A 26235-nucleotide genomic window follows, 5' to 3' on the forward strand; every position below is an offset into this window, starting at 1 on the left:
CCTCCCTGACACAACTTTAAAAAATGCTCAGAGTCTGCTCATCCAATCACAGCTGATTTCTCCAAGCCTATCAGCAGCCAAAGTCGGGTAAAACCAGTCTGTGATTGGATGAGTGGCATGTTATTAGTTGTCACTTGAGTTTTTAATATCTCAGTTTCTGGCTGGGGACCTCAGAATGGCCAGGTTAGATCAATGGAGAATGGGTGGGTCAGAGTGGGCGGGCAGCCAGGCTGGGGGTTGAGCAAGCTGGAGAACAGGGGGAGGGGTGGGCTAGGACTTGGACATGGCTCCGGTCTCGGACCCAGACTAAACTTTGGTGGGCTCGTGGAGGGCAAAGTTCGGATGAACCCAGGGAGGGACTGGAAGGGCACGATGTCATGGGTATGTGGGAGTAAGTATGAATGACTGATTATGTGGAGGAGATGGTGATGTTGCAGAAGTGTGTGCGAGAGACTGGGTGAGTATCCGGGGCATGTGTGCGAGTGACCAGGTGAGCGTGTATCTCGGACCTCTCACTCATTCTCACCACCACATATCAACACATACATGCACTGACTCTCTCTCACTCTGGTCATTTTTATTACTTACTATTCTTTAACTTAATTTATTGCTGTACTTTTGCTCAGCAATTGTTTCTTTCCTTAACCTCAACATTTTTTTGAAATTCAGGTTATTGTGCAAAATCTTATTTTTCTGAAATTTGCTCATTGGCTCCTTGAGTGCGAAAAATATGCAAATGCAGCCCCTGAATCAAAAGGTTGGACGGGCCTGCTCTAAGCAAATGTTTTTCTCTTTTTCAAAACCTGCGTTACTGTTAACTACACCCACTTCCTCTTGTTTCTTCCTCCTCGCATTGAATTAAATTTGTCTAAAATCAACATGCCACAAATACTTTGGGACTTCCTGTAACTGTGATTCGACAGTGTATCAATGCAAGCTCTCACTGCAACTTATCAGTGTCCTACTCTAACTCATTGTTTCCCATGAATTGAAAGTTGTGGAATGACTTGCTTCCTTTAATCTTCCCTTCCTATTACTATCTACGGACTTTACAAGCTCAGTTCATCTCACTGTTTCTGATGTATCTACTGTTCTCTGCAGCTATTTTCAACTTTGGTTGGGTCTTACACTGTAGACTGTGAACTTTGCTTGTGTTTCTCAAAATTAAAAATTGTATTATTATATTTCTGTCCTTATTTTCTCTCTCTCTCTTCCAACCTCTGAATGTGTTTCACATATAAATTGACTCGGGCAATTATTCAGCTGGAACTATTCTGCTGCACTTATTCTGGGGACAAACACAGTATGTTAATAAAACAGGGCATCAACACAGGAGATGGAACTGTTTCACATTTAAGTCATCTGCAGTCAGTGTCAAGCATTCCATGTTAGATGCAGAAAAGGATCATCTTTATTCTTCCCTGGTAACACCTTCATGGACAGAAAGTGGGATCATAGAATCATAGAAACCCTACAGTGCAGAAGGAGGCCATTCGGCCCATCGAGCCTGCACCGACCACAATCCCACCCAGGCCCTACCCCCACATATTTACCCGCTAACCCCTCTAACCTACGCATCTTAGGATTCGATGGGGCAATTTTTAACCTGGCCAATCAACCTAACCCGCACATCTTTGGACTATTGGAGGAAACCGGAGCACCCGGAGGAAACCCACGCAGACACGAGGAGAACGTGCAAACTCCACAGTGACCCGAGCCGGGAATCGAACCCGGGACCCTGGAGCTGTGAAGCAGCAGTGCTAACCACTGCGCTACCGTGCCGCCCATATGGACTCCATATGGATGTTGGACTCCTCTTTCAAAGAGCCAGTACAGGCATGATGGGCTGAATGGCCTCTTCCTGTGCTGTACATTTCTATGATTCTATGAACTTCAACCTCAGAAGAGCAACAGTGTGACATTTCCTTGTTAACAGAAACCAATTTCATGGTCTCTTTGAATGGGCCTACCAATTAGTTGTCATTTTGTGCTAAATTTTATGCAGTAATTTGGTATGATTCCTTGGCCAAATTGTTTTTGCAGTACCTTTGTATGAGTCTTTGCCCAAATTAGGACTTTGCTTGGGAAGAACTTCTTTTCTCAAATAGTGGTTCAGTAAAGTCCTGCCTTTCATGATGACTTATTTTCTGAATTTCTTTCACCCGCACCAAAATCCCTGTACACACGATTGCCCAATGCGGCCCAATATCTATTTGCAATTTAAACATCAAAAGTTTTTAACCTGAACATACACTGGTCCTGAAATATAGGATGAACAGCAATTAGGATATAGAAAACTCAAGATTTCCATGGTGTATTCCCCCACAATAGGAAGTGTGTACTGCACATGTTGCCTGCATGTGGATTGCTGTGATTTACAGGATACACTAATTCCTGACCAGTGTTCATAGTACTGGTACAGTACAGCACTTCCATGAATTATTCTTGTTTTCTTGCTTTGTTAACACAATTTCTCCAGTAAAATTGTTTTGAATTTACTCAAAAATATACCTTTAATTGCCTTAGTGTCTTTAAAACGTCAGATTTTGAGATGGGTGTAACCGAAGTAATTTACTCCATTCTAAAATATGTTCGCTGTTAGCGATTTTGTCCTTTGCAAAAATTCACCGGAATGTAACCTCCGCAAACAGTGGCACTTTACCAAAATACCAAGCAAGGAAATAAATGTGGAAAATAATTCAAAATCAAATCAAATGTCATAATGGCGAAGTAAATGTGTTAATCGAATGAGCTTCAAAGAACCAAGCAGTCTTTTCTTGTCTCTGGTTTGACTGCCCTTAAATAATGTCTGTTACCAACATGTGAAAAGATCCCGATTAAGATGGGAATCCATATTTTATGTTGGTGACTCACTGATTATTTCACTACATGTAATTTCTTCAAGGAGTGATGCCACCTGATGAATATCAATCGGATGTAACCAATTCTGCCTACACTGCCGTGGTGGCCAAGTACAGGTGAGGATGGGAGGCGGGGAAATTTCATCTTCCCATTTCTTTTCCAAAGTTACTAGTCTGAGGAATGAGAAAGGGCTGAAATTGAGGCATAAATTATTATAAAAATACAAGACCAATTATAAACTCAAATAAGAACAGAAAATGCTGTGAATATTCAGTGGGTCTGGCAGCATCTGTGAAGAGAGCAACAAAGTTAACTTTTCAGGTAGATGATCTTTCATTGGAATATTGATTTGCTGAGAATTTTCAACACATTTTGTATTTATTTCAGATATCCAGCTCTGCTTCCATTAAATTATAAAATTACTTTAGTCTGCAGAGTGAAACACAGCAAGGGCACTTGGGATTATTTGAAATATGAACTGCAATGTTTTTTATTTTTTTTTGAGTTCAAGCGTTTTAAAGTGAATATAACTTATTTAGATGCATGATAAAGCTATGTCCCAACCTCAGAAAAGTGACTTCCCAAGAGCACCAATGTGACATTTCCAAAGTCTAAGCAGCTCTTCTTATGGTTCGAATGCTAATTGGAGGCAGTGTTTTGTTGTTGTTGGCCTATGCCCAATAGAACTGAGTGGATCTGCATAAACCTGCTCCACGGAAACCTTTACAATAGCAGTGGAAGAATTTATCCTTCAGCCTGAATTGTGTTTGAACCTGAGTAGCAAAGATGAAAGTCCAGTAGGCAAATAATGCTGCACCACCCATTTTCAATTGGAGTATTAAAAAGGTGTCATAAGAACATAAGAAATAGGGGCAGGAGTAGGTCATCTAGCCCCTCGAGCCTGCCCCGCCATTCATTAAGATCATGGCTGATCTGAAGTGGATCAGTTCCACTTACCCGCCTGATCCCCATAACCCCTAATTCCCTTACCGATCAGGAATCCATCTATCCGTGATTTAAACATATTCAACGAAGTAGCCTCCACCACTTCAGTGGGCAGAGAATTCCAGAGATTCACCACCCTCTGAGAGAAGAAGTTCCTCCTCAACTCTGTCCTAAACTGACCCCCCTTTATTTTGAGGCTGTGCCTTCTAGTTCTAGCTTCCTTTCTAAGTGGAAAGAATCTCTCCACCTCTACCCTATCCAGCCCCTTCATTATCTTATAGGTCTCTATGAGATCCCCCCTCAGCTTTCTAAATTCCAACGAGTACAAACCCAATCTGCTCAGTCTCTCCTCATAATCAACACCCCTCATCTCCGGTATCAACCTGGTGAACCTCTCTGCACTCCCTCCAAGGCCAATATATCCTTCCGCAAATGAGGGGACCAATACTGCACACAGTATTCCAGCTGCGGCCTCACCAATGCCCTGTACAGATGCAGCAAGACATCTCTGCTTTTATATTCTATCCCCCTTGCGATATAGGCCAACATCCCATTTGCTTTCTTGATCACCTGTTGCACCTGCAGACTGGGTTTTTGCGTCTCATGCACAAGGATCCCCAGGTCCCTTTGCACAGTAGCATGTTGTAATTTTTTTCCATTTAGATAATCCAATTTGCTATTATTTCCTCCAAAGTGAATAACCTCACATTTGTCAACGTTATACTCCATCTGCCAGATCCTCGCCCACTCACTCAGCCTGTCCAAATCTCTCTGCAGACCTTCAACGGCCTCCACACGATTCACTTTTCCATGTATCTTTGTGTCGTCTGCAAACTTTGTTACCCTACACTCCGTCCCCTCCTTCAGATCGTCTATATGAATGGTAAATAGTTGAGGTCCCAGTACCGATCCCTGCGGCTCGCCACTAGTTACCATCCGCCAACCAGAAAAGCACCCATTTATTCCGACTCTCTGCTTCCTGTTGGATAGCCAATCCCCAATCCACGCTAACACCCTACCCCCAACTCCGTGTGACCCAATCTTCTTCATCAACCTTTTGTGAGGCACCTTATCAAACTCCTTTTGGAAATCCAAAAACACCGCATCCACCGGTTCCCCTCCGTCAACCGCACTAATCACATCTTCATAAAAATCCAACAAGTTCGTCAAGCACAACTTTCCCCTCATGAATCCATGCTGCGTCTGCTTAATCGAACCATTCTTATCCAGATGGCCTGCTATTTCTTCTTTAATGATGGATTCCAGCATTTTCCCAACTACAGACGTTAAGCTAAGCGGCCTGTAGTTACCTGCCTTTTGTCTATTTCCTTTTTTAAACAGCGGCGTAACATTAGCCGTTTAACCTATCTTTCCTTTCTTTATCGCTTTCTTAGTCGTTCTTTGTTGTTTCTTAAAGTTTTCTCAATCTTCCAATTCTCCACTATTTTTGGCACTCTGTACGCATCGGTCTTTAATTTAATACTCTCCTTAATTTCCTTCGTTATCCACGGCTGGCTATCCCTTTTCTTACAGTCCTTCTTTATCACCGGAATATATTGTTGCTGAGTACTGAAAATGATGATCTTAAAAATGCTCCACTATTCCTCAGCTGTCCTACCTACCAGTCTGCTCTCCCAGTCCACCTTAGCCAATTCAGCCCTCATCCTATCGTACTTCCCTCTGTTCAAACAGAGGACACTGGTATGGGACCCTACTTTCTCCTCTTCCATTTGTATCAGAAATTCGACCATATTGTGATCACTTGACCTAAGAGGGTCCTTCACAAGAACATCCTTAATTCTACCTACCTCGTTACACATTACCAGATCTAAGATAACTCGTTCCCTCGTCAGTTCTGTAACATACTGTTCAAGGTAATTATCCCGACAGCATTCTAAGAACTCTTCCTCCATCCCACCCCTTCCAACTTGAGTCAGCCAATCAATATGCAGGTTGAAGTCCCCCATGATTATTGCCGTTCCGTTTTTGCACGCATCCATTATTTGCTTGTTTATAGCCCTCCCCACCTCAACATTATTATTTGGGGGCCTATAGACCACGCCTATTTAGTGTCTTTCTCCCCCTACTATTCCTTATCTCTACCCATAACGATTCCACGTTTTGTTCCTTAGAGCCTGTCATCCCTCACTACTACCTTGATATTATCTTTTATTAACAGATTAACATTAACAGTGTCCCTGGACATTGTTGCTGGTGTTCCTCAGGGCAGCATCTTAAGCATAACTATCGTCAATTACTTCATCAGTTACTTTCTCTTCGTCCTAAGGTCAGAAGTTGGGCTGTTGCCCCGTGATTGTAGAACATTCAATTCCATTCACAATTCTTCAGGTAATGAATTAGTACATGTCAAAATACAGCAAGGCCGGGACAGCATCCAGGCTTGGGCTGAAAAGTAGCAAGCACCACACCAGTACAGGCACTGACCATCTCCAACAAGAGAAAACCTAACTATCCAGCTTTAATATTCAATGGCATTACCGTTGCCATATCCCCCAAAATCAATATTCATGCATTCATTATTGACTAGAAAATCAACTGGACCAACTATATAAATATCATGACGATGATAGCAGGTTAGAACTCTGTATTCTGCAAAGAATAGTAGAGAATAGTCCACCCTTAGACCCCTTAAACCTCTCTATTGCCTAAAAAGCAGAAGAAGTCAGGAATGTGATGGAATACTCTCTACATTCCCAGGCAGATGCAATTGCACCAACCCTCAAGAAGTTTGACACTGTTGAGAACAAAGTATTTTTTCCTTCCTCCACCCCAACCACCAGTTTAAACACATCCACTCCCTCAACCATTTATCATGGCTGTAGTGTGTACAATAAGTCACCAAAGACTTCTTTCCAGCACCTTCCAAACTCCTAACCACTACCACCTAGAAGGATAAGAGCAGCAGGTGCATGGGAAAGCCATCACTTACAAGTACCTCTCCAAGTCGCACACTATCCGATGTTGATACATCACTGTTAGTTCATCATCATTGGGTTGAAATCCTGGGACTCCCTGCTGAACAGCAATGATTGACTGCAGCTCCTTGGGCAAAGTGGAACCAGCCAGAATTCCCATATCTGATTACCAGCCAGTGACTCTTACATGCAGACATCAGTAGAGGGAAACATTGAGGTGAAAAATATGTCCTTTGTTATGTTTTGTCGGCTAAGATCATTGAAAATAATGTACTGTGCCATTGAGGATATGCCTATGTAGATCTTCATGTATAGCTATCTGTTCTTGGAATTTTAGGAGGAGACAGTAGTCAATCTTTTTTATAAGATGTTTTGAAGCCAGATAAGGAGATATTAGGTCAAATGATCAAAAGCTTGGTCCAAGAGGTATATTTTAAGAAATGCCTTAAAGGGTGAAAGTGATATAAAGTGATACACGGAAGTAAATTCCAGAGCTTTGGGACCTCAGCAACTGAAGACATGGCTACCGATGGTGGTGTAATTTTGATTGGGATAACACAAGACCAGAATTAGAGGAGTGCAGATATCTCAGGAGCATTGTAGGGAGGGAGATTACGGAGATGGGGATGGGCAAGGCCATGGAAAGATTTGAAAATGAGGATGAGAAATTTAAAATCAAGATCTATTTTCTACATAGTACTACACGTAAGATTTACTATTAATCTCCATTAAATTAACAGAATTTAAATTATGTTTTTCCAGCCTCCAGTTTGCGACTGAATTGGCATCACATTTAGAAATAACAGTTCCATCAGAATGGATGAAAATAGCTGAGAAAATCAAAGTGCCGTTTGACCCAGTGAAGCAATATCATCCAGAATTTGATGGATATAAGTCAGGTGCAGAAGAATTTACTTAAGACATGTTTGGTTTACTCTTCTTCCCCAACAGTACACCTAGCCGCTTTTTTTTACAATTCTCTCTCTGGCCTCTCGCCTCCTTTTGATGGATGCTTTGAACATAGCCCAGGCTGGAAATGCTGTCAAAGCAGATACAATGGACAGAAACTTCTCATCTTTAAAAACGTTCAGGCATTGGGAGCATATGCGGGTCTCAACCCTGCCTGTGTAGGAGGCGCCCCTCAGGAAGAATGTTTTTGGCTGCAGCTGGGCCTGATTTAGTCCTGTGGCAATGTGATAGTGACATGGATAACAACCTCCAATGCCCCTCTGACCATCTACTGCCATCAACATATTGCCAAGTTCCTGACGTAGGGTCCTGGTCCCTTTTGTAAGATTGCAATGCGACCCACAAAAGAAGGGCAGTTACCCTTTTGCATGCCTTGACTAGAAAACTGCCCATGGCCAGAGGCAGGAAGACATTGGGGAGTGGATCTGACATGCCTCAGTGTGAATTTCCAGGCCCTCTTCCCAAAGCTACTTTACTGGGTTGGGCTGATTCCACTCAATAATTCCCAAACTGTGATACCGATGGGATATGATGGGCAATGTCTCCCCTCATGTGAGAATCCAGAAATAGGGACCACAGTTTCAGAATGTTTAAATTGGAGATGAGGGTTGTTAATCTTTTGAATTAACTATTGCAGAGTGGAAGCAGTGTCATTGAATATATTTGAGGTGATTTTTGATCTATGAGGGAATTGAGGGTTATTGGGGATGGGCAGGAAAAATTGAGTTAAAGCCACAATTCGGTCCGCCGTGCTTTTATTGAATGGTGGAGCAGACCCGGGGCCACAGTGGCATACTTCTCCCATTTCCTATGTTAACGTCAGTGTATTTGTCTCCTGCAATACCAGACAAAGAAAATAATCGGCCAGGGTTTCCACACTCAATCACAATCCGGAAATGTGGCAATATGCCTTTAAGGGATTCTAGCATGATGTCACTCGAAAGGAAGTGTGTCATGTAATCCAGTTTTAGTTTCACTTTTGCTGTTAAGCAGAGTGCGTGCACACAGCTTTGCTGCTGATGTATCTTCAAGCTTTTATGCCTCTGTATAAATGTTCCCATGTGCCTCGGCTCAATAAATAAACCCACAATGCATTTGCACAATCCCTTATAAGTGACTAGTGCTTTTATATCATTATGAAAAACTACAAGAAGGTGTGAAGCAGTGGTTACTCCTAAAATTGATCGTTCTCAGCCTAACAGCAAGAAAGTGCGACATGGTAAACTGTCTTAGATCATGCTATATGGCCTCCATGTGAATGATGGTCAGTTGGACAAGGCACTGTTGGTATTTGTGGGATTCAAGAGAAAGCACCTTCAGAAGAGGAAGAGAATTAGCTGGCTGGAATATGTCAATAATTTTAATTGAGTTTCCTGGTCTATATATACTGTTGAAGGTTTGGTTACAGTTTCCTGCATGTCTAAAAATGTAATTTCTCTGTTCCAGGTGATGTGGTGAAACAAGCTGATGTAGTGTTGCTAGGTTACCCACTTCTGTATCCCATGAGTTCTCAGGTGCGGAAGAATGACCTAGTGATATATGAAGCTGTGACGGATCATGATGGACCTGCCATGACCTGGGTTAGTAAAAGATGTCAGTTGAACAGACACAGGAAGGTGCTGTTTTAATCACTGTAGAACTAGTGACAATGTGGGCAAGCAATATGGAATTCTAAAGTGGTGAACCTAACATCTGTTGTAGGGAAATGGCCAGAGTCTATAATTAAGAATGGAGTGACTGGGCATGTTGAAAATTTTCAACTGATCAGAGAGCCAGCATGGATTTGTAAAGGGCAGGTCATGCCTGATGGTTGAAGAGCTGTATAAAGTAGTGGACAAGAGAATGTCTATGAATATTACTAATATTGAGTTCCAGGAAGCATTTGATAATTTACTCAATAAGAAACTCTCAACAAACGTTGATTTATGGCAAATTATTGATCTGGTAAGGAAATAGGCTGAGTGGCTGGAGACCGAGGGTAAGGATAATGGGCAGCTACCCTAATTGGCAGGATGCGATTAATGGTTCCTCTATTCACTGTATTTAATAATGATGTGCATAATGGAACAGGGGGCTACTGAGCCAAGTTTGTTAATGACACAAAGACGGGCAGCATCCAAAGCAGTGTTGATTGAAACATACAGTTACAAAGAGGTATTAATAGATTAAGTGGGCACAGCTGACAAATAGGTTTCAATATGAGAAAGAGTGAGATCATCCACTTTGCGCTTTTTATATCGTGAAAAGTTAGAAACAGTGGAGGTCCAAAGAGACTTTGGAGTATATGGATCATTGAAATATCATGGAAAGATGCAAAAAGGGCAATGAACCACTGACCCTTACATGCACAAGACTAGAATACAAAGAGTTGGAAGTTGCAGCTATCAGCTAGACCAAAGCTTGGATTGGATAACAACTGGAGTATTGTATTCCATTCTGGGCACCACACCTTGGGCAGGATATATTTGCCTCGGGGCGAGAGCTGCATAAATGTACTAGAATGGATCAGAATTTGAATATGGGGTGAGCAGAGAGATGGGCAGGTGTGGCAATTAGTGTCGCTGTCCATTGTGCTGGTTTGCCATTATTATTCTGACTGCTGGTGATTTTGCTCAAGATAGAAGGGGCGACACGGTAACCTGTCTCATTCAGATTATTGGCCATTTAAGATGGTTAACGAGGTTGTTGTTAGCTTGTCAAGAACCAGTTTGGAATTTTTGTGGGAATGCACAAGTTGCATAATTGATCAGGAACAGTCCAATGGAAGGAGATGGCAACACAGGGGAGCCAGTCATGGCTGTGTTATTCAATTAGGTAGATTCTTAAAAGGATGCTTGTTTGAGAGGGATGCTCAGATGCTATCAGGTGAGTAGAGTTACTGGAACAAACGGTCTGTGTGCACTTGGTTACTGGAGGGGATTGTGAGCTTCCAGTGATCATGATACCATCAGAGGGGAGTCCACTAAGCATTGTAATTGCAGCTGTCTGCAAGCAAAGCATCAGCTGAACTTGGGAGTAAGGTACTCCGAGATAACGCCGAGTGGCAATGAGGAGTAGCATCCTCAGAGCAGATGTGGAACCCAGAGCATGAGAAGGGCAGAGAGAGGAACGAGGGATTGGAAGGTAACAAAGGCCATATCCACAGTGTACCACAAGAGGAAGCTGCCTGGACAAGTCAGAGAATCAGTGCCTACACCCATCTAGGCAAATGGTAACTGATTTGTGCCCTCATTGATGATGACCTCTGACCTTGCTGCATTGCTCACCATGCCCTTTGGTTCCTAAAATCCAACAAAGTAAATGTAATTTTAACTGAAATTAAATCCAACTCATAAGAGGCGGTTGGAACAAAGTCTTTTTGATGAAACTCGCTTTGGCCAACTGTCTCTTCGAAATTTCTTGTTCCATTGGCTAATAATTTAATGAAGGTGACCAATGTTGTTTCAGGTTCTTATACTTCTTTTTCAGAGTATGTTTGCAATTGGTTGGCTGGAGCTGAAGGATATTAGTCAGGCTCAGCAGCAATTGAGCAAGTGTCACAGCAACATTCAGGAACCATTCAAGGTAATTGCCATGAAAACATTGAGGCACTCTCCAATTATATGCATACTAACCTATAAAATTATCAAAAGCTGACCAAGGCCTTCACGAAAGCCTTTCTAAAAACAATTAAGAGGTCAGTTTAGAACAGTGATGAATTTGGAATTTCATAAAATCCCTACAGTACAGAAGGAGGCCGTTTCGCCCATCGAGTCTGCTATAACTCTCTGACAGAGCATCTTACCCAGCATGTATTTACCCCACTAATCCACCTAACCTATCTTGGGACAGTAAGGGGCAATTTATCAAGGCCAATCCACCTAATCTGCATATCTTTGGACTGTGGGAGGAAACTGCAGCACCTGGTGGAAACCCACACAGATACAGGGAGAACAAACTAACTCCACACAGTAATCCAAGGCTGGAATTGAACCCGGGTCCCTGGTGCTGTGAGGTAGCAATGCTAGCCACAATGCTGTCCTGAATTTACCAGGGGGATGAGTGCTGAAGGCCAGAGTTTTATTTTTTTTTCTGGGAGTTTTCACTCCGGAAACTGAGATTTTCTGGTGCTTTGTTTTTGGTGCCTTTTCAGACTAATTTAGGAAGGACGCACCTCTTTTTAGTGTGTGACCATGGCCCAGAATTGCCTTGGGGGTGTTCCCAATTGACTACCTTGCTGAAATGTGGCAAAAACACAGTTTATTAATTGCTTCCCCACTGCCCACACTTTTATCCCCTTCGCACCCTTCCCATTCCAGGATCGCTGAGGCCACCTGGCGCATGCCTGCTGCATGCCCTATGGAGATAAACTAAAAGGATGATTTGCATTTATAAAGTACCTTTGAAGTGGAGTCACTGCTGTGATCTGGGAAACGTGGCAGCCAATACACAATCAGCAAACTCCCAGAAACAGCAATGGGTAATGTGATGTAGAGGAGAATGTAAGTGATCTGATTAGCAAGTTTGCGGACGACACAAAGATTGGGGGAGCTGCGGATAGCGAGGAGGATTGCCAGAGGATAAAGCAGGATACAGATAGGCTGGAGACTTGGGTGGAGAAACGGCAGATGGAATTTAATCCGCACAAATGCGAGGTGATGCATTTTAGAAGGTCTCATGCAGGAGGGAAATATACAGTAAATGGCAGAACCATTAGAAGCATTAACATACAGAGGGATCTAGGTGTACAGTTCCCTTATAGTGGCAGCGCAAGTGGATAAAATGATAAGAAGGCGTCTGGCTTCATCGGTCGGGGCATAAGTAAGAAAATTGGCAAGCCATATTGCCACTGTATAGAACTTTAGTTCGGCCACATTTGGAATATTGTATACAGTTCTGGTTGCCAGAAGGATATGGAGGCTTTGGAGAGGATACAGAAAAGGTTTAGCAGGATCTTATCTGGTTTGGAGGGTATTAGCTATGAGGAGAATTGCACAAATTTAGTTTGTTTTCACTTGAACTTCTGAGGCTGTGGGGCGACCTGATAGAAGTTTACAAAATTATGAGAGGCATGGATAGTCTTTTCCCAGGATAGAAATGTCAATTATTAGGGGACATAGATTTAGGGTACAAGGGAAAAGGTTTAAAGGAGATGTGAAAGGCAGGTTTTTTTTGCATAGAGGGTAGTAAGTGCCTGGAATGAGTTGCCAGAGGAGGTGGTAGAAGCAGATAAGGTAGCAACGTTTAAGAGGCATTTCGACAGATACACCAATAGAAAAGGCATTGAAGGATATGGACAGTGTAGAGGCAAAGGTCTTTAGAAAGGCGTCATGTGTTGGCACAGTCTTGGTGGGCCGAAGGGCCTGTTCCTGTGCTGTACTGTTATTTCTTTCGCAGGATGACAGACGTAATCATTATTTATACACACTATTGTGGTTCCCATTTGTTTTTATTTGTGATGTTGATTGAGGGTCAAATATTGGATATTAGGAATAACTGCCCTGCTCTTCAAAATGGTAAGAAGTCTCACAACACCAGGTTAAAGTCCAACAGGTTTATTTGGTAGCATAAGCCATAAGCTTTCGGAGCGCTGCCCCTTCGTCAGGTGAGTGGGAATTCTATTCACAAACAAGGCATATAAAGACATAATCTAAATTTACAAGATAATGGTTGGAATGCGAGTCTTTACAGGTAATCGAGTCTTAAAGGTACAGACAATGTGAGTGGAGAGAGGGTTAAGCACAGGTTAAAGAGATGTGTATTGACTCCAGCCAGGACAGTCAGTGAGATTTTGCAAGCCCAGGCAAGTCGTGGGGGTTACAGATAGTGTGATATGAACCCAAGATCCCGGTTGAGGCCGTCCTCATGTGTGCGGAACTTGGCCATCAGTTTCTGCTCAATGATTCTGCGTTGTCATGTGTCGTGAAGGCCGCCTTGGAGAACGCTTACCCGAAGATCAGAGGCCAAATGCCCATGACTGCTGAAGTGTTCCCCAACAGGGAGAGAACATTCCTGCCTGGTGATTGTCGAGCGGTTCATCCATTGTCATAGCGTCTGCATGGTCTTCCCATGTACCATGCCTCAGGACATCCTTTCCTGCAGCGTATCAGGTAGACAACGTTGGCTGAGTTATAAGTGTATGTACTGTGTACCTAGTGGAAGGTGTTCTCATGTGAGATGACGGCATCTGTGTCGATGATCCGGCACGTCTTGAAGAGGTTGCTGTGGCAGGGTTGTGTGGTTTCGTGGTCACTGTTCTCCTGAAGGCTGGGTAGTTTGCTGCGGACAATGGTCTGTTTGAGGTTGTGCAGTTGTTTGAAGGCAAGAAGTGGGGGTGTGGGGATGGCCTTGGTGAGATATTTGTCTTCATCGATGACATGTTGAAGGCTCCGGAGACGATGTCGTAGCTTCTCCGCTCCAGGGAAGTACTGGACGACGAAGGGTACTCTGTCCACCGTGTCCTGTGTTTGTCTTCTGAGGAGGTTGGTGCGGTTTTTCGCTGTGGCATGTCGGAACTGTCGATCGATGAGTCAAGCGCCATATCCTGTTCTTATGAGGGCATCTTTCAGCGTCTGGAGGTGTCTGTTGCGATCCTCCTCATCTGAGCAGATCCTGTGTATACGGAGGGCTGTGTAGGGGATGGCTTCTTTAATGTGTTTAGGGTGGAAGCTGGAGAAGTGGAGCATCGTGAGGTTATCCGTGGTTTTGCGGTACAGTGAAGTGCTGAGGTGACTGTCCTTGATGGAGGTGCGTGTGTCCAAGAATGCAGCCATCACAAGAACGACACAATGGATGTCTCGGCACTCTCCATCAGCATCCCCGCTGACAATGGCACTGCTGCAACTGCCTCAGTACTCAACGCCGACAACAACACAAGGCCAACACACCCGGCCGTCCCATCGTATCGGGCAATAGGACCCTGTGCGAGAACCTCTCCGGCTACGTCGAGGGCATCCTGAAACCCATTGTACAAAGAACCCCCAGCTTTTGTCGCGACACTACGGACTTCCTACAGAAACTCAGCACACATGGAGCAGTTGAACCAGGAGCACTCCTTGTCACAATGGATGTCTCAGCACTCTACATCAGCATCCCCCATGACGATGGCATTGCTGCAACTCCCTCAGTACTCAACACCGACAACTGCCAATCTCCAGATGCAATTTTACAACTCATCCGCTTCATCCTGGACCACAACGTCTTCACCTTCAACAATCAGTTCTTCATCCAGACACACTGAACAGCCATGGGGACCAAATTCGCACCTCAATATGCCAACATCTTCATGCACAGATTCGAACAAGACCTCTTCACCGCACAGGACCTTCAACCGATGCTATAGACTAGATACATCGATGACATTTTCTTCCTTTGGACTCATGGTGAACAATCACTGAAAAACTATATGATGACATTAACAACTTCCATCAAACTCACCATGGACTACTCTCCGGAAGCGGTTGCATTCTTGGACACACGCATCTCCATCAAGGGCGGTCACCTCAGCACTTCACTGTACCGCAAGCCCACAGATAACCTCACGCTGCTCCACTTCTCCAGCTTCCACCCTAAACACGTTAAAGAAGTCATCCCCTACGGACAAGCCCTCCGTATACACAGGATCTGCTCAGATGAGGAGGATCGCAACAGACACCTCCAGACGCTGAAAGATGCCCTCATAGGAACAAGATATGGTGCTCGACTCATCGATTGACAGTTCCGTTGCGCTACTGCAAAAAACTACACCGACCTCAGAAGACAAACACGAGACACGGCAGACAGAGTACCCTTCGTCGTCCAGTACTTTCCCGGAACGGAGAAGCTATGACATCCCCAGAGCCTTCAACATGTCATTGATGAAGATGAACACCTCGCCAAGGCCATCCCCACACCCCCACTTCATGCCTTCAAACAACTGCACAACCTCAAACAGACCATTGTCCGCAGCAAACTACCCAGCCTTCAGGAGAACAGTGACCACGACACCACACAACCCTGCCACAGCAACCTCTGCAAGACATGCCGGATCGTCGACATGGATGCCATCATCTCACGTGAGAACACCATCCACCAGATACACGGTACATACCCTTGCAACTCAGCCAATGTCGTCTACCTGATACGCTACAGGAAAGGATGTCCCGAGGCATGGTACATTGGGGAGACCATGCAGGTGCGACGACAACGGATGAATGAACAGCGCTCGACAATCATCAGGCAAGAGTGTTCTCTTCCTGTTGGGGAACACTTCAGCAGTCATGGGCATTCAGCCTTTGATCTTCGGGTAAGCATTCTCCAAGGCGGCCTTCATGACACCCGACAACGCAGAATCGCTGAGCAGAAACTGATAGCCAAGTTCTGCGCACATGAGGACGGCCTCAACCGAGATCTTGGGTTCATGTCACACTATCTGTGACCCCCACGACTTGCCTGGGCTTGCAAAATCTCACTAACTGTCCTGGCTGGAGACAATATGTATCTCTTTGACTGTGCTTAACTCTCTCTCCACTCACATTGTCTGTACCTTTTAAGACTTGATTACCTGTAAAGACTCACATTCCAACCATTATCTTGTAAATTGAGTTTATGTCTTTATATGCCCTGTTTGTGAACAGAACTCCCACTCGCCTGATGAAGGAGCAGCGCTCCAAAAGCTTGTGGCTTGTGCTTCCAAATAAACCTGTTGGACTTTGACCTGGTGTTGTGAGACTTCTTACTGTGCTTACCCCAGTCCAACGCCGGCATCTCCACTTCAAAATGGTGCCAGTGCATCTTTTACCTCCATCTGAGCAGGCAGATATAACCTCGGATTACTGTATCATCTGAGAGACATAGAAAATAGGTGCAGGAGTAGGCCATTTGGTCCTTTGCGCCTCCACAACAACTCAATATGATCATACACTTTCAGTATCGCACTTCTACTTTCTCTCCATATCCCTTGATCCCTTTAGCCACAAGGGCCACGTCCAGCTCACTCTTTAACATATCTAACAAACTGGCCCCAACAGCTTTCTATGGTGGAGAATTCCACAGGTTCACAACTCTGAGCGAAGAAGCTTTTCCTCATCTCAGTCCTAAATGGCTTATCCCTTATTCTTAGACTGTGACCCCCTAGTTCTGCACTTCCCCAACATTGGGAACATCCTTCCCGCATCTAGTCTGTCCAGTCCCATCAGGATCTTGTGTTTCTGAGATTCCCTCTCATTCTTCTAAATTCCAGTGCATGCAAGCCCAATACAAGTATTTCCAACATTATAGTGCTCTCTCAGAACTTGATTTTTGTGCTACCCTGGAGTGGGAAATTAATCCAGAATTTGCTGATTCAGAGGCAAGAGTGCCACCAACTGAGCCATGGCTGTCTTTCTATGGATTTGACAATGATTGAAATTTTAACCTTCCAGGTCTGGTCATTTTCAAGGTTGTGTACAGAATGTGAATCAATGTGGTGCTTGTTGAAAGTTTTCTTGATGTTGGTTTTTACCATTTTTTTCCTATTTCAGGTTTGGAGTGAAAATGCAGATGGGTCAGGAGCTGTGAATTTCCTGACAGGAATGGGTGGCTTCTTGCAGACCATGCTATTTGGCTACACTGGCTTCAGGTCAGTCTGAATTTAGCCAAGTTTTATTTGAGTTATTGGGATATGCAATAATCAATTTCAGTATGCACAAGAAATTTGCTTATATTACAGTTGTATACTAGGATAATGCTCTTGAATATTTTCTTCCACTCTTTCTTCCATTAAATTCCCCCTCCACTTCTGAAAGCTTCGGTGACAAACAGGTCCTTGGGTGTTGCCAGCTCACCCCTATCTCAAGCAAGTTGCTGTTGTTTGTGTGCAAACTTGGTCACTTAATATTGTTGGCTACTTGGTCATGGACAATACTACAGCAGATGTTGATCCTGTCCTCAGCCCAAATAGAATCACTGGATGCCCATCAAGACCAGGAACCTTGACTGCTTTATCTCTCCTTAGAGCTAAACACTGCCTGCCACTGAAGTGAGAAAGACAACGTTATCCGAGGTTGGGGGTTAACTCAGTTTTCTGATCTATGTTGCTGAACTTATTGGATAGTCTAACTGAATTTTTGAAAAGTGAACAGATGTTTTATTTTCATCGAGTTTACCAGGAGCTGACTTGAGTACAAAAAATAAATGAGGCCTTTGCTCAAGAAATGTTCCAGGATGAAGCTTAACCACAGAATTTTTGTTTTTGGAAGTAACTCATTACTTACACCTTCCCCTATAAGTGTCTTAAATTACTGTTTGAACTGTATGCTCGGCATTGTTCCAAGATGTTGTGGCTGAAAGAAATATCTCTTACTCTGTGGATTCAACTTCCTGTTGTTCTGTGATAGACCTCCAGTGATGTGACCTGGCCACTCCTTTTTCAGAGGAGTTCTGATTCTGCACCACTGAAAATAATGTCTTTACTCCCTAAGCTAATAGGAGGGTTTTGGCAAGATTTGCTTATAATTCAGAATGTTGTTTTTGCAAACATTGAACATTTAGTATGGTCCTTCTGAGGCATGCAGATGTCATCATTAACTTCAACGTATCAGTGGGGGTCAGACTGGCATTCTGTTAGTTGAGCTCTGACTAATTAAGGGTTTGGTGTTGGCACTGGGTTGTGCAGCTGAACAGGCCAGCCTTTGTCTCTTTCACCGAAGGATTTGCCTGATACTTGCAGTTGGAACTTGGATGGAAAGGTAGACACAACAGTACTATGGATCTATGTAAGAACATAAAAATGCTTTGGGAGGATGAAAAGGCCTTTGATCTAATAAGGCCCTTTTGACATCTCCTCTCATAATACTGTCTGCTTCAGTATTTTTACCTGATAACTCATTAGGCTTTTTCATTATACTTCAAGTGAATAAAACAGTCTGACTTCTTGCTCCTAACTTATTTTTAAACGTATGGTGATATTTGAATTATTTTTCCATATCGAACAATTTGTTTGGATCGACTTTCCTTCATTGCCATGGATAACCGAGGAAAATGTATTTACTGTGGTTATGACCATTTCCAGTTACTGTCACAAGAAAGATCCCACCCTCTGTCTGCAACTCTTGACTTCTGATCTGTATTTTGTGCTTTGCTTTTGCAGGATCATGAAGACCTATCTGCACTTTGACCCCATATACCCAGAGGACATGGGGGAACTATGGATTACTGGAATTAATTACCTTGGAAACAAACTACAATTTAAGCTTTCTACAGAGAAGGTCACAATTGTTTTGACAAGGCCTTGTGGATTTCGGCACTCAGCCTTGGAAGTTGTTCTAAGTAATTCAGGAAAGAGTTTTGTTCTAAATGCAGGTAATATTAGGAAGTTCATACCGTATTTCAATTGAGACAATCTGGATTTTGATTGGTATGTTCAATTCCCTGGTCAGTGTTGCAGAGAGTTGACTTGAGAGAAGAACAGTTACGTGCAGCAGCCAACATTTCACATTTTGGGGTTTAGATCGATGTCATAGACTGACAACAATTAGCACCAAGAAATGATTCTGGCAACCACATACTTGAAAGATTGTTTTCAAATATAGCACTTTTCACATCCTCTGGATAATCCAAAATGCCTCACAACCATTGACTTGGTTGGCAAATGTGACAGCCAATTTGCATTTGGTAAATTTCCACTCATCTGTTTTGATGTTGGTTAAAGAATATTGGCTATGATGTTTGAGAAAATTCCCTAGTCTTCTCACAATACTATGGGATCTTTTATGTCCACATTTTGCAAGATCTTGAATTAAAGAGCACTACTTTGGGTGGAGGAAGGCAATATTAATTGAGAGGGTGTGTAGGTGGAAATGACAGAATGAACTGTGTTGAATGAACAGGTTGAATTGAAGGGGATGAATGGTACCAGCTTGAGCAGAGAGGGGAAGAAAAGTGCTGCTTTAAATTGAGGTTGAAGAATGCTCGTTTCTACTGAGTTTTTGCAGGAATGTTTCTGTGAAAATGTCCAGAGTTGGTTGAGTAGGAGCACTCTGAGTTGTATCATAACTTGCTCCGTATATTGAAATAATACAGTCCTGAGTTATTGTATTGTTAAATATTGAGCACTAAGGACACCCCTGAATGTAAAACACTGACTGCTTGCAGAAGGTGGCACAGTGGTTAGCACTGCTGCTTCACAGCGCCAGGAACCCGGGTTCGATTCCTAGCTTGGGTCACTATCTGTGTGGAATTTGCATGTTCTCCCTGTGTCTGTGTGGGTTTCCTCCAGGTGCTCCAGTTTCCTCCCACATTCTGAAAGACGTGCTGGTTAGGTGCATTGACCCGAAAAGACGCCAGTCTGTGGCAACTAGGGGAATTTCACAGTAACTTCATTGCAGTGTTAATGTAAGCCTTGTGACTAATAAATAAACTTTAAGTCACTTGCAATTCTGTGTTTGAGAGAAAATCTGAGGCATAGTCCTAAACTTGTAACACCCAATTTCATTTATTTTTACAGGCCAACCAGTATCTTTCCTTCTGGAACCAGGAATGATTCGCAGAAAATGTCTTGCTGCTTCTTCTGATCTATCAACCAAGTTGTAGCCTGTAGAAGGTTAATCAGTTTTTCTATCTGTAAAATATGGATCTGTGCATTCTCTTGACCTGAAGCTTACTACATGCCACTGGAATTGCGCACCTTTCAATAAATTTTGTTTTCTTCCCCCTCTTCCTTTGCCACAGATGTGAACTTCTGCTGGGGCATGCCGGCACTTGAAGCTCTCCAATACTTTGCCTGGTCTTTTTTTTATCAAGTCCGTGTCTCAGACGTCAGTGATGGTAGTACATTTGGCTGATGCTGTCCTCATGTACACTTATGAGCAGAATTGCTGGATAGTGATAATTGGGAACCCCAGTTGATTTTTTTATTTTGTTCCTTCTCTCTGGATCACTTGGGTTAACTACAGCACCCTTGCAGCTGCACTGTTGAGATCAGCCAACTGAGTACAGATCGAGTCTGCAATACTTTCCAAAACAAGCTACTCCATTTATGCATTGAGTCATTAGAATCAAATATGTTCCATTCATGTATTTATTTCATTCAGATGAATGTGAATATCTTAAAATGTGTAAAAACCAATATAAAATGGTTCAAATAAAATAGTAACAAATTATGGCTATTAAGGTGAAAGTGACTTTTTATTTGTTCAGAAAACCTATTGGAAATAAAGTGCAAGACATCACCAAGGCCGCAAAGAATATGAGAAGGGGTAAGTCAAGAAGTGGTTATGAACTGATGCTGAGTACATTTAGATTGTAGCAGGAAGTAATCTGAGGGAGATATTCAGTTTAAAGCTCCTGGGGAAGAACAAATTGCACTAAAATGTATACACGGCAAAACTATGCCATAAGCATCAGAGTTCTTTCAGTGGTCAACCTTGTAGAAACTTTTGCCATGTCTGGTACCTCTGATGTTTGAGTCATTATATATAGAATTGGAAAGAAATTGTTTGAGCCACTCTTAGTGAAGAATGGCTCACTGGGCAGCATGGTGGCACAGTGGTTAGCTCTGGTGCCTCACAGCGCCAGGGACCCGGGTTCAATTCCAGCCTCGGGTGACTGTGTGGAGTTTGCACATTCTTCCTGTGTCTGCGTGGGCTTCCTCTGGGTGCTGTGGTTTCCTCCCACAATCCAAAGATGTGCAGGTTAGGTTGATTGGCCATGCTAAATTGTCCCAGTGTCCCAAGATGTGTAGTTTAGGGGGGATTAGCAGGGTAAATATGTGGGGATAGGGGCTGGGTAGGATTGTTGTCGGTACAGGCTCAATGGGCCAAATGGCCTATTTCTGCACTGTTGGGATTCTAAGATTATATATAGAATTTGAAGTAAGTTTTGGAACCATCCATTGAAACACATAAGAAAAAGCTGCAAATACTCAGCAGAGTCTGTGGGGAGGAAACAGCATTAATATTTCAGGTTGATGACCTTTCATCAGAACTGAAGAAAGATGAATGTAAGTTTTTAAGCCAGTAGAAGGGGGAAATTTGGACAGGAAGAACAAAATGGAAGGTCTGTGATAGGGTAGAGGGGAGGAGAGATTCACTAACAAAAGATTTCATTATGCAAAAGCCCAATGTACAAATAGGTAAAGTGATAGAGGTTGTGTCCAGATTAGCTAACTCATGACTATATAGCAGTCATCCAAAAGCAACATTAAGAAATAAAAAGGGATAGAAAAAAGCCAGCAAAAGAAAACATAGAGCTAGAGGCAGAGGTTCTGATCTAAAGTTGTTGAACCCAACACTGACTCCAGAAGGCTGTAGAGTGCCGAGATGAGGTGCTGTTAATTGAGGCTATGCTGAGATTTATTGGAACAGTGTCGCAGATCATGGATAGCAAGGTCAAAGTGGGAGCAAGGTGGAGAATTAAAATGATGTGATGGGAAGCTCTGGATCATGTTTGTGAACTGAATAGAAGCATTCCACAAATCAGTCACCCAGTCTATGTTTGGTCTCTCCAGTATAGAGGAAACCATGTTAGTGAAAATAGTGTATTAAATTGAAAGAAGTGCAAGTAAAATGCTGTTGGAAGGAGTGTTTGAGGCCCTGGATGGTGGGAAGAGAGGTGCAATAGCCAACCATCCTGGAATGTGTGGGAGTCTCCTAGATTTGCCATCTGTCAGTGGCTATTAAAGGTATTCCGGGAGAATTTAGAATAATGTTTCAAGAAAATGTTTGTTTTGTGCAGAGGCTCTGCTCACTCATCTTTGATGGAAAAGAGTGACCCGATTGCATTCACAGTGCAATGAAAAGTTGTAAACCAATACACTCACTAACGTCATTGCATTGCATGTTTTCCCATTGGCACTCGGTCTCGATCCTGAGGAGCCAGCACTGCTGCAAGATCAACTGAACTTTCAACCGCCCGAGCCAGCCTAGATTTGTACATGCCAGGAGTCCTGAGACTGGAGTTAAGGAAACGCTGCTGAGCTCGAAAAATTAGCCAGCAAAAGAAAACATATAGAGGCAGAGGTTCTGATCTAAAGTTGTTGAACCCAACACTGACTCCAGAAGCCTGTAGAGTGCAGCCTAAAAACTTAGCTTTTTTGAGCTGAGGTAATTTAGTAAAAGGAATGGTGCTGCTTACATTACAGCTGGAAGAAAGCCTGTCTAATAATAGTGATGTCTGATTGATTTCTTTATTGTGTCCTGGTTTCAACAATGTAAGAAAATACCCCAAAACGTTGAACTGGATTTATAGCTGAGGGACAAAAACAGAAAATGCTGGAAAATCTCAGCAGGCCTGACAGCATCTGTGGAGAGAGAATAGGGTAAGAAGTCTAACAACAGGTTAAAGTCCAACAGGTTTATTTGGTAGTAAAAGTTACTAGCTTTCGGAACAGGCTGTCCCTTCGTCAGGGGGGTGGGGGAGTTCTGATCACAAACAGGGCACAAACTGAGTTTGTGTCTTTGTGGTCTGTTTGTGATCAGAACTTCCCCCCACCTGATGAAGGGACAGCCTGTTCCGAAAGCTAGTGGCTTTTGCTACCAAATAAACCTGTTGGACTTCAACCTGATGTTGTTAGACTTCTTACTGTGTTCACCCCAGTCCAACGCTGGCATCTCCACATCGAGAGAATAGGGCCAATGTTTCAAGTCAGTGATGGAAGGGTCATCCAGACTTGAAACGGTAGCCCTATTCTGTCTCTACAGATGTTTTAAGACCTGCATTTCTTGTTTCAGATTCCAGCATCCGCAGTATTTTATCATGGATGAGAGAGGTAACTGTAATACATTGATATGTTTTTAATTCTGTGTCTATGTGGGGCTTCTCAGGCTCAGCCCCCTGCGATCGTCACAGCCCGCACCGAGATGCTAAGTCACAGAGTTGTAGAGCGAAGCTAAGGCCCACCAAGTATAGGCTTCAAACTGAAGACAAGGGAACCCAGTCATTACTCTGGGAGCGGGACGGGAAACGGATCTGAGGTAAGGGACGTACTGCGTCAGTTCCGACGCATCACGGCGGTTCCTTGGCTGCCATTGGTTCGGGGAGCAACCGCCGCTGAATTTAAAAGTTTAAACGGGTGAGAGCGCGCGGCGGCAGCTCGGAGCTCCGGATCCCCGTCCCGGTGAGCGGCACTCGGTCCCGGATCCCCGTCCCGGTGAGCGGCACTCGGTCCCGGATCCCCGTCCCGGTGAGCGGCACTCGGTCCCGGATCCCCGTCCCGGTGAGCGGCACTCGGTCCCGGATCCCCGTCCCGGTGAGCGGCACTCGGTCCCGGATCCCCGTCCCGGTGAGCGGCACTCGGTCCCGGATCCCCGTCCCGGTGAGCGGCACTCGGTCCCGGATCCCCGTCCCGGTGAGTGGCACTCGGTCCCAGATCCTCCTCCCGGTGAGCGGCGCTCGGTCCCAGATCCTCCTCCCGGTGAGCGGCGCTCGGTCCCAGATCCTCCTCCCGGTGAGCGGCGCTCGGTTCCGGATCCCCGTCCCGGTGAGCGGCACTCGGTCCCGGATCCCCGTCCCGGTGAGCGGCGCTCGGTCCCGGATCTCCGTCCCGGTGAGCGGCACTCGATCCCGGATCCTTCTCCCGGTGAGCGGCACTCGGTCCCGGATCCACGTACCGGTGAGCGGCACTCGGTCCCGGATCCTTCTCCCGGTGAGCGGCACTCGATCGCGGATCCTCCCCCCGGTGAGCGGCACTCGATCGCGGATCCTCCTCCCGGTGAGCGGCACTCCGTCGCGGATCGTCCCCCCGGTGAGCGGCACTCGGTCCCGGATCCTCCTCCCGGTGAGCGGCACTCGGTCCCGGATCCTCCTCCCGGTGAGCGGCACTCGGTCCCGGATCCTCCTCCCGGTGAGCGGCAGTCCGTCGCGGATCTGCCCTCCGTTAACGGCGCTCGGTCCCGGATCCTCCCCTCCCCGCGGTGAGCGGCTGCTCTGTGGCTGACGAGACGGGGCTGATGGCGAGCTGGGCAGGGAGGGTGTCAGTCCCGCCTGTGGCTGGCCCACTCTCTCTCCCCCAGCCCTCAGCAAACTTTCCCGTGAGCGGGAGGCCCGGCCGGGGCGGCGCTGGGCTGTGTGAACCGCTGGAAAGCTGCTGTCGGGAGAAACAACACGGCCGCCCGGGGTTTAACCGGTATTGTTATAGGGTTGACTTTAAATACCCGGTGTGGGGGCTGGGGTGACGGTGAGTGCCTCTCTGAAGCCCCTGGTTTGAGAGTATTCGATTTGTGCCTTTGTGCGTTAAGCTGCAGCATGGCAGTGACTTCAGGAACGTTAGCTTCACATTGTACATTTTCAACATCTTTTTCTTCACTCACACATCTGACTTTTCGAATCCTCTTCACTATTTTGTTTGTTATTTGCGTATCATGGAGATGCAGCTCCTGCATTTTTGATGTTTAAAAAGTTATTGTGTTCCTCACCACATTAGCTGAGCACACAGGCTTAACAATTGATATCACTCACAATCAGAAGCAAGGCTTTGTCACAGGCTGCTTAAGGTATGGATTGACACCCGCACAGTGTTCAATTCCGTACAGTTTGAATACGAGCCTGCTGTTCAGCCTTTGCTTCATGTAGGCACATCCAGACTTGGGCTGATAAGTAACATTGACGCCGTACAAGTGGCAGGCAAGGACCACTTTAATCAACTTCCCTTGGGTTGGTTATTAGAAATATCAATGTGAGAAGATTATTTTTAGTTTGTCAATTGTATTTTTAAAATGCAGGATATATGAAAGAAATCTTGGCATTGGATGGCTAATCAGACAGACTTGGGAGTTTCAGATCAAAAGGAAAGTCCTACTTGGTGAAAATGAGAGATATTGACAAGTAGAATTATGGTGGCCTTTCTGAAATATTTCTTGAGGAAACAGGCTGTCTGGATATTTTGGGAGGCGGTTTGATATTTATGAAGTAAACTGGGAGGTCATCTAGTTTACCCAGATCAAAAAGCTTGAAAGCAACTTTTAAGCAATGGTTTTAAAGTATCCATATACATTTCAGATCAAAGAAAATGTTTAAAGATGATTGATTTGCATTTCCATCTGGGGACAGAGTATATTGGCTCAACAAAATCTGGATTAAAATCAGTCTGGCCAGAGTTAAGAAGCAAGAAGGGGCAGAAGGCATTAGTGGGAGTTATCTCTTGGTCTCCAAATGATAGTGGTAAGGTATTAAACAATAAATTTGAGATGCATGTAACAAGGGTACTACAGTAATCTTGTGTGATTTTAATCTACATATAGATTGGGCAAATCAAAACAGCAACACTACTGTGGCAGATTACTTTTTGGAGTATGTACAAGATGTTTTTTTAGACCAGTGTGTTGAGGAACCAACTAGGGAGCATGCTATCCGAGATTTGGTATTATGCATTGTGAAGGCATTAATTAATAATCTCTCCATGCTGCCCCACCCCTCTCCCAATATAAAATTAATCTCACACGTCAATCCCTTTTCAGCCCTGCAGATAGGGCATTTGGAATTAACATTAACTATGTTTCCCTCTTCACAGATGCTGCCAGACCTGCTGAGTTTACCCAGGAGTTTTTTTATTTTGGACATCCAGCATCTGTGAAATTTTGCTTTTAATTGA

At 44.3% G+C, this 26235-nt stretch overlaps 2 protein-coding genes across 13 annotated transcripts in view; both read left to right on the forward strand.

The window, feature by feature from the left end:
* The window catches only part of pgghg (protein-glucosylgalactosylhydroxylysine glucosidase), a 41340-nt gene extending 20526 nt beyond the window's left edge, over positions 1–20814 (forward strand). For 2 of the 3 annotated variants that reach the window (XM_078220545.1, XM_078220546.1), the window contains 7 exons: positions 2906–2978; positions 7506–7642; positions 9159–9292; positions 11181–11276; positions 17192–17289; positions 18799–19010; positions 20155–20814. In XM_078220545.1, coding sequence (XP_078076671.1) covers positions 2906–2978; positions 7506–7642; positions 9159–9292; positions 11181–11276; positions 17192–17289; positions 18799–19010; positions 20155–20240 — 836 coding nt within the window. In that variant the 3' untranslated portion in view covers positions 20241–20814. The remainder of the gene's footprint in view (positions 1–2905; positions 2979–7505; positions 7643–9158; positions 9293–11180; positions 11277–17191; positions 17290–18798; positions 19011–20154) is intronic. The other variant, XM_078220547.1, reaches the window with a different exon arrangement.
* Positions 20815–20874: 60 nt separating this feature from the next.
* Positions 20875–26235, forward strand: part of LOC144498827 (inner centromere protein-like) — a 46553-nt gene continuing 41192 nt past the window's right edge. The window contains exon 1 of one of the 10 annotated variants that reach the window (XM_078220558.1): positions 20875–20905. The gene's annotated coding sequence lies outside the window, so the exon portion shown is untranslated. The other 9 variants (XM_078220559.1, XM_078220557.1, XM_078220560.1 and 6 more) reach the window with 9 other exon arrangements.

Source organism: Mustelus asterias, chromosome 9 (assembly GCF_964213995.1).
Source record: "Mustelus asterias chromosome 9, sMusAst1.hap1.1, whole genome shotgun sequence".
Classification (NCBI taxonomy): Eukaryota; Metazoa; Chordata; class Chondrichthyes; order Carcharhiniformes; family Triakidae; genus Mustelus; species Mustelus asterias.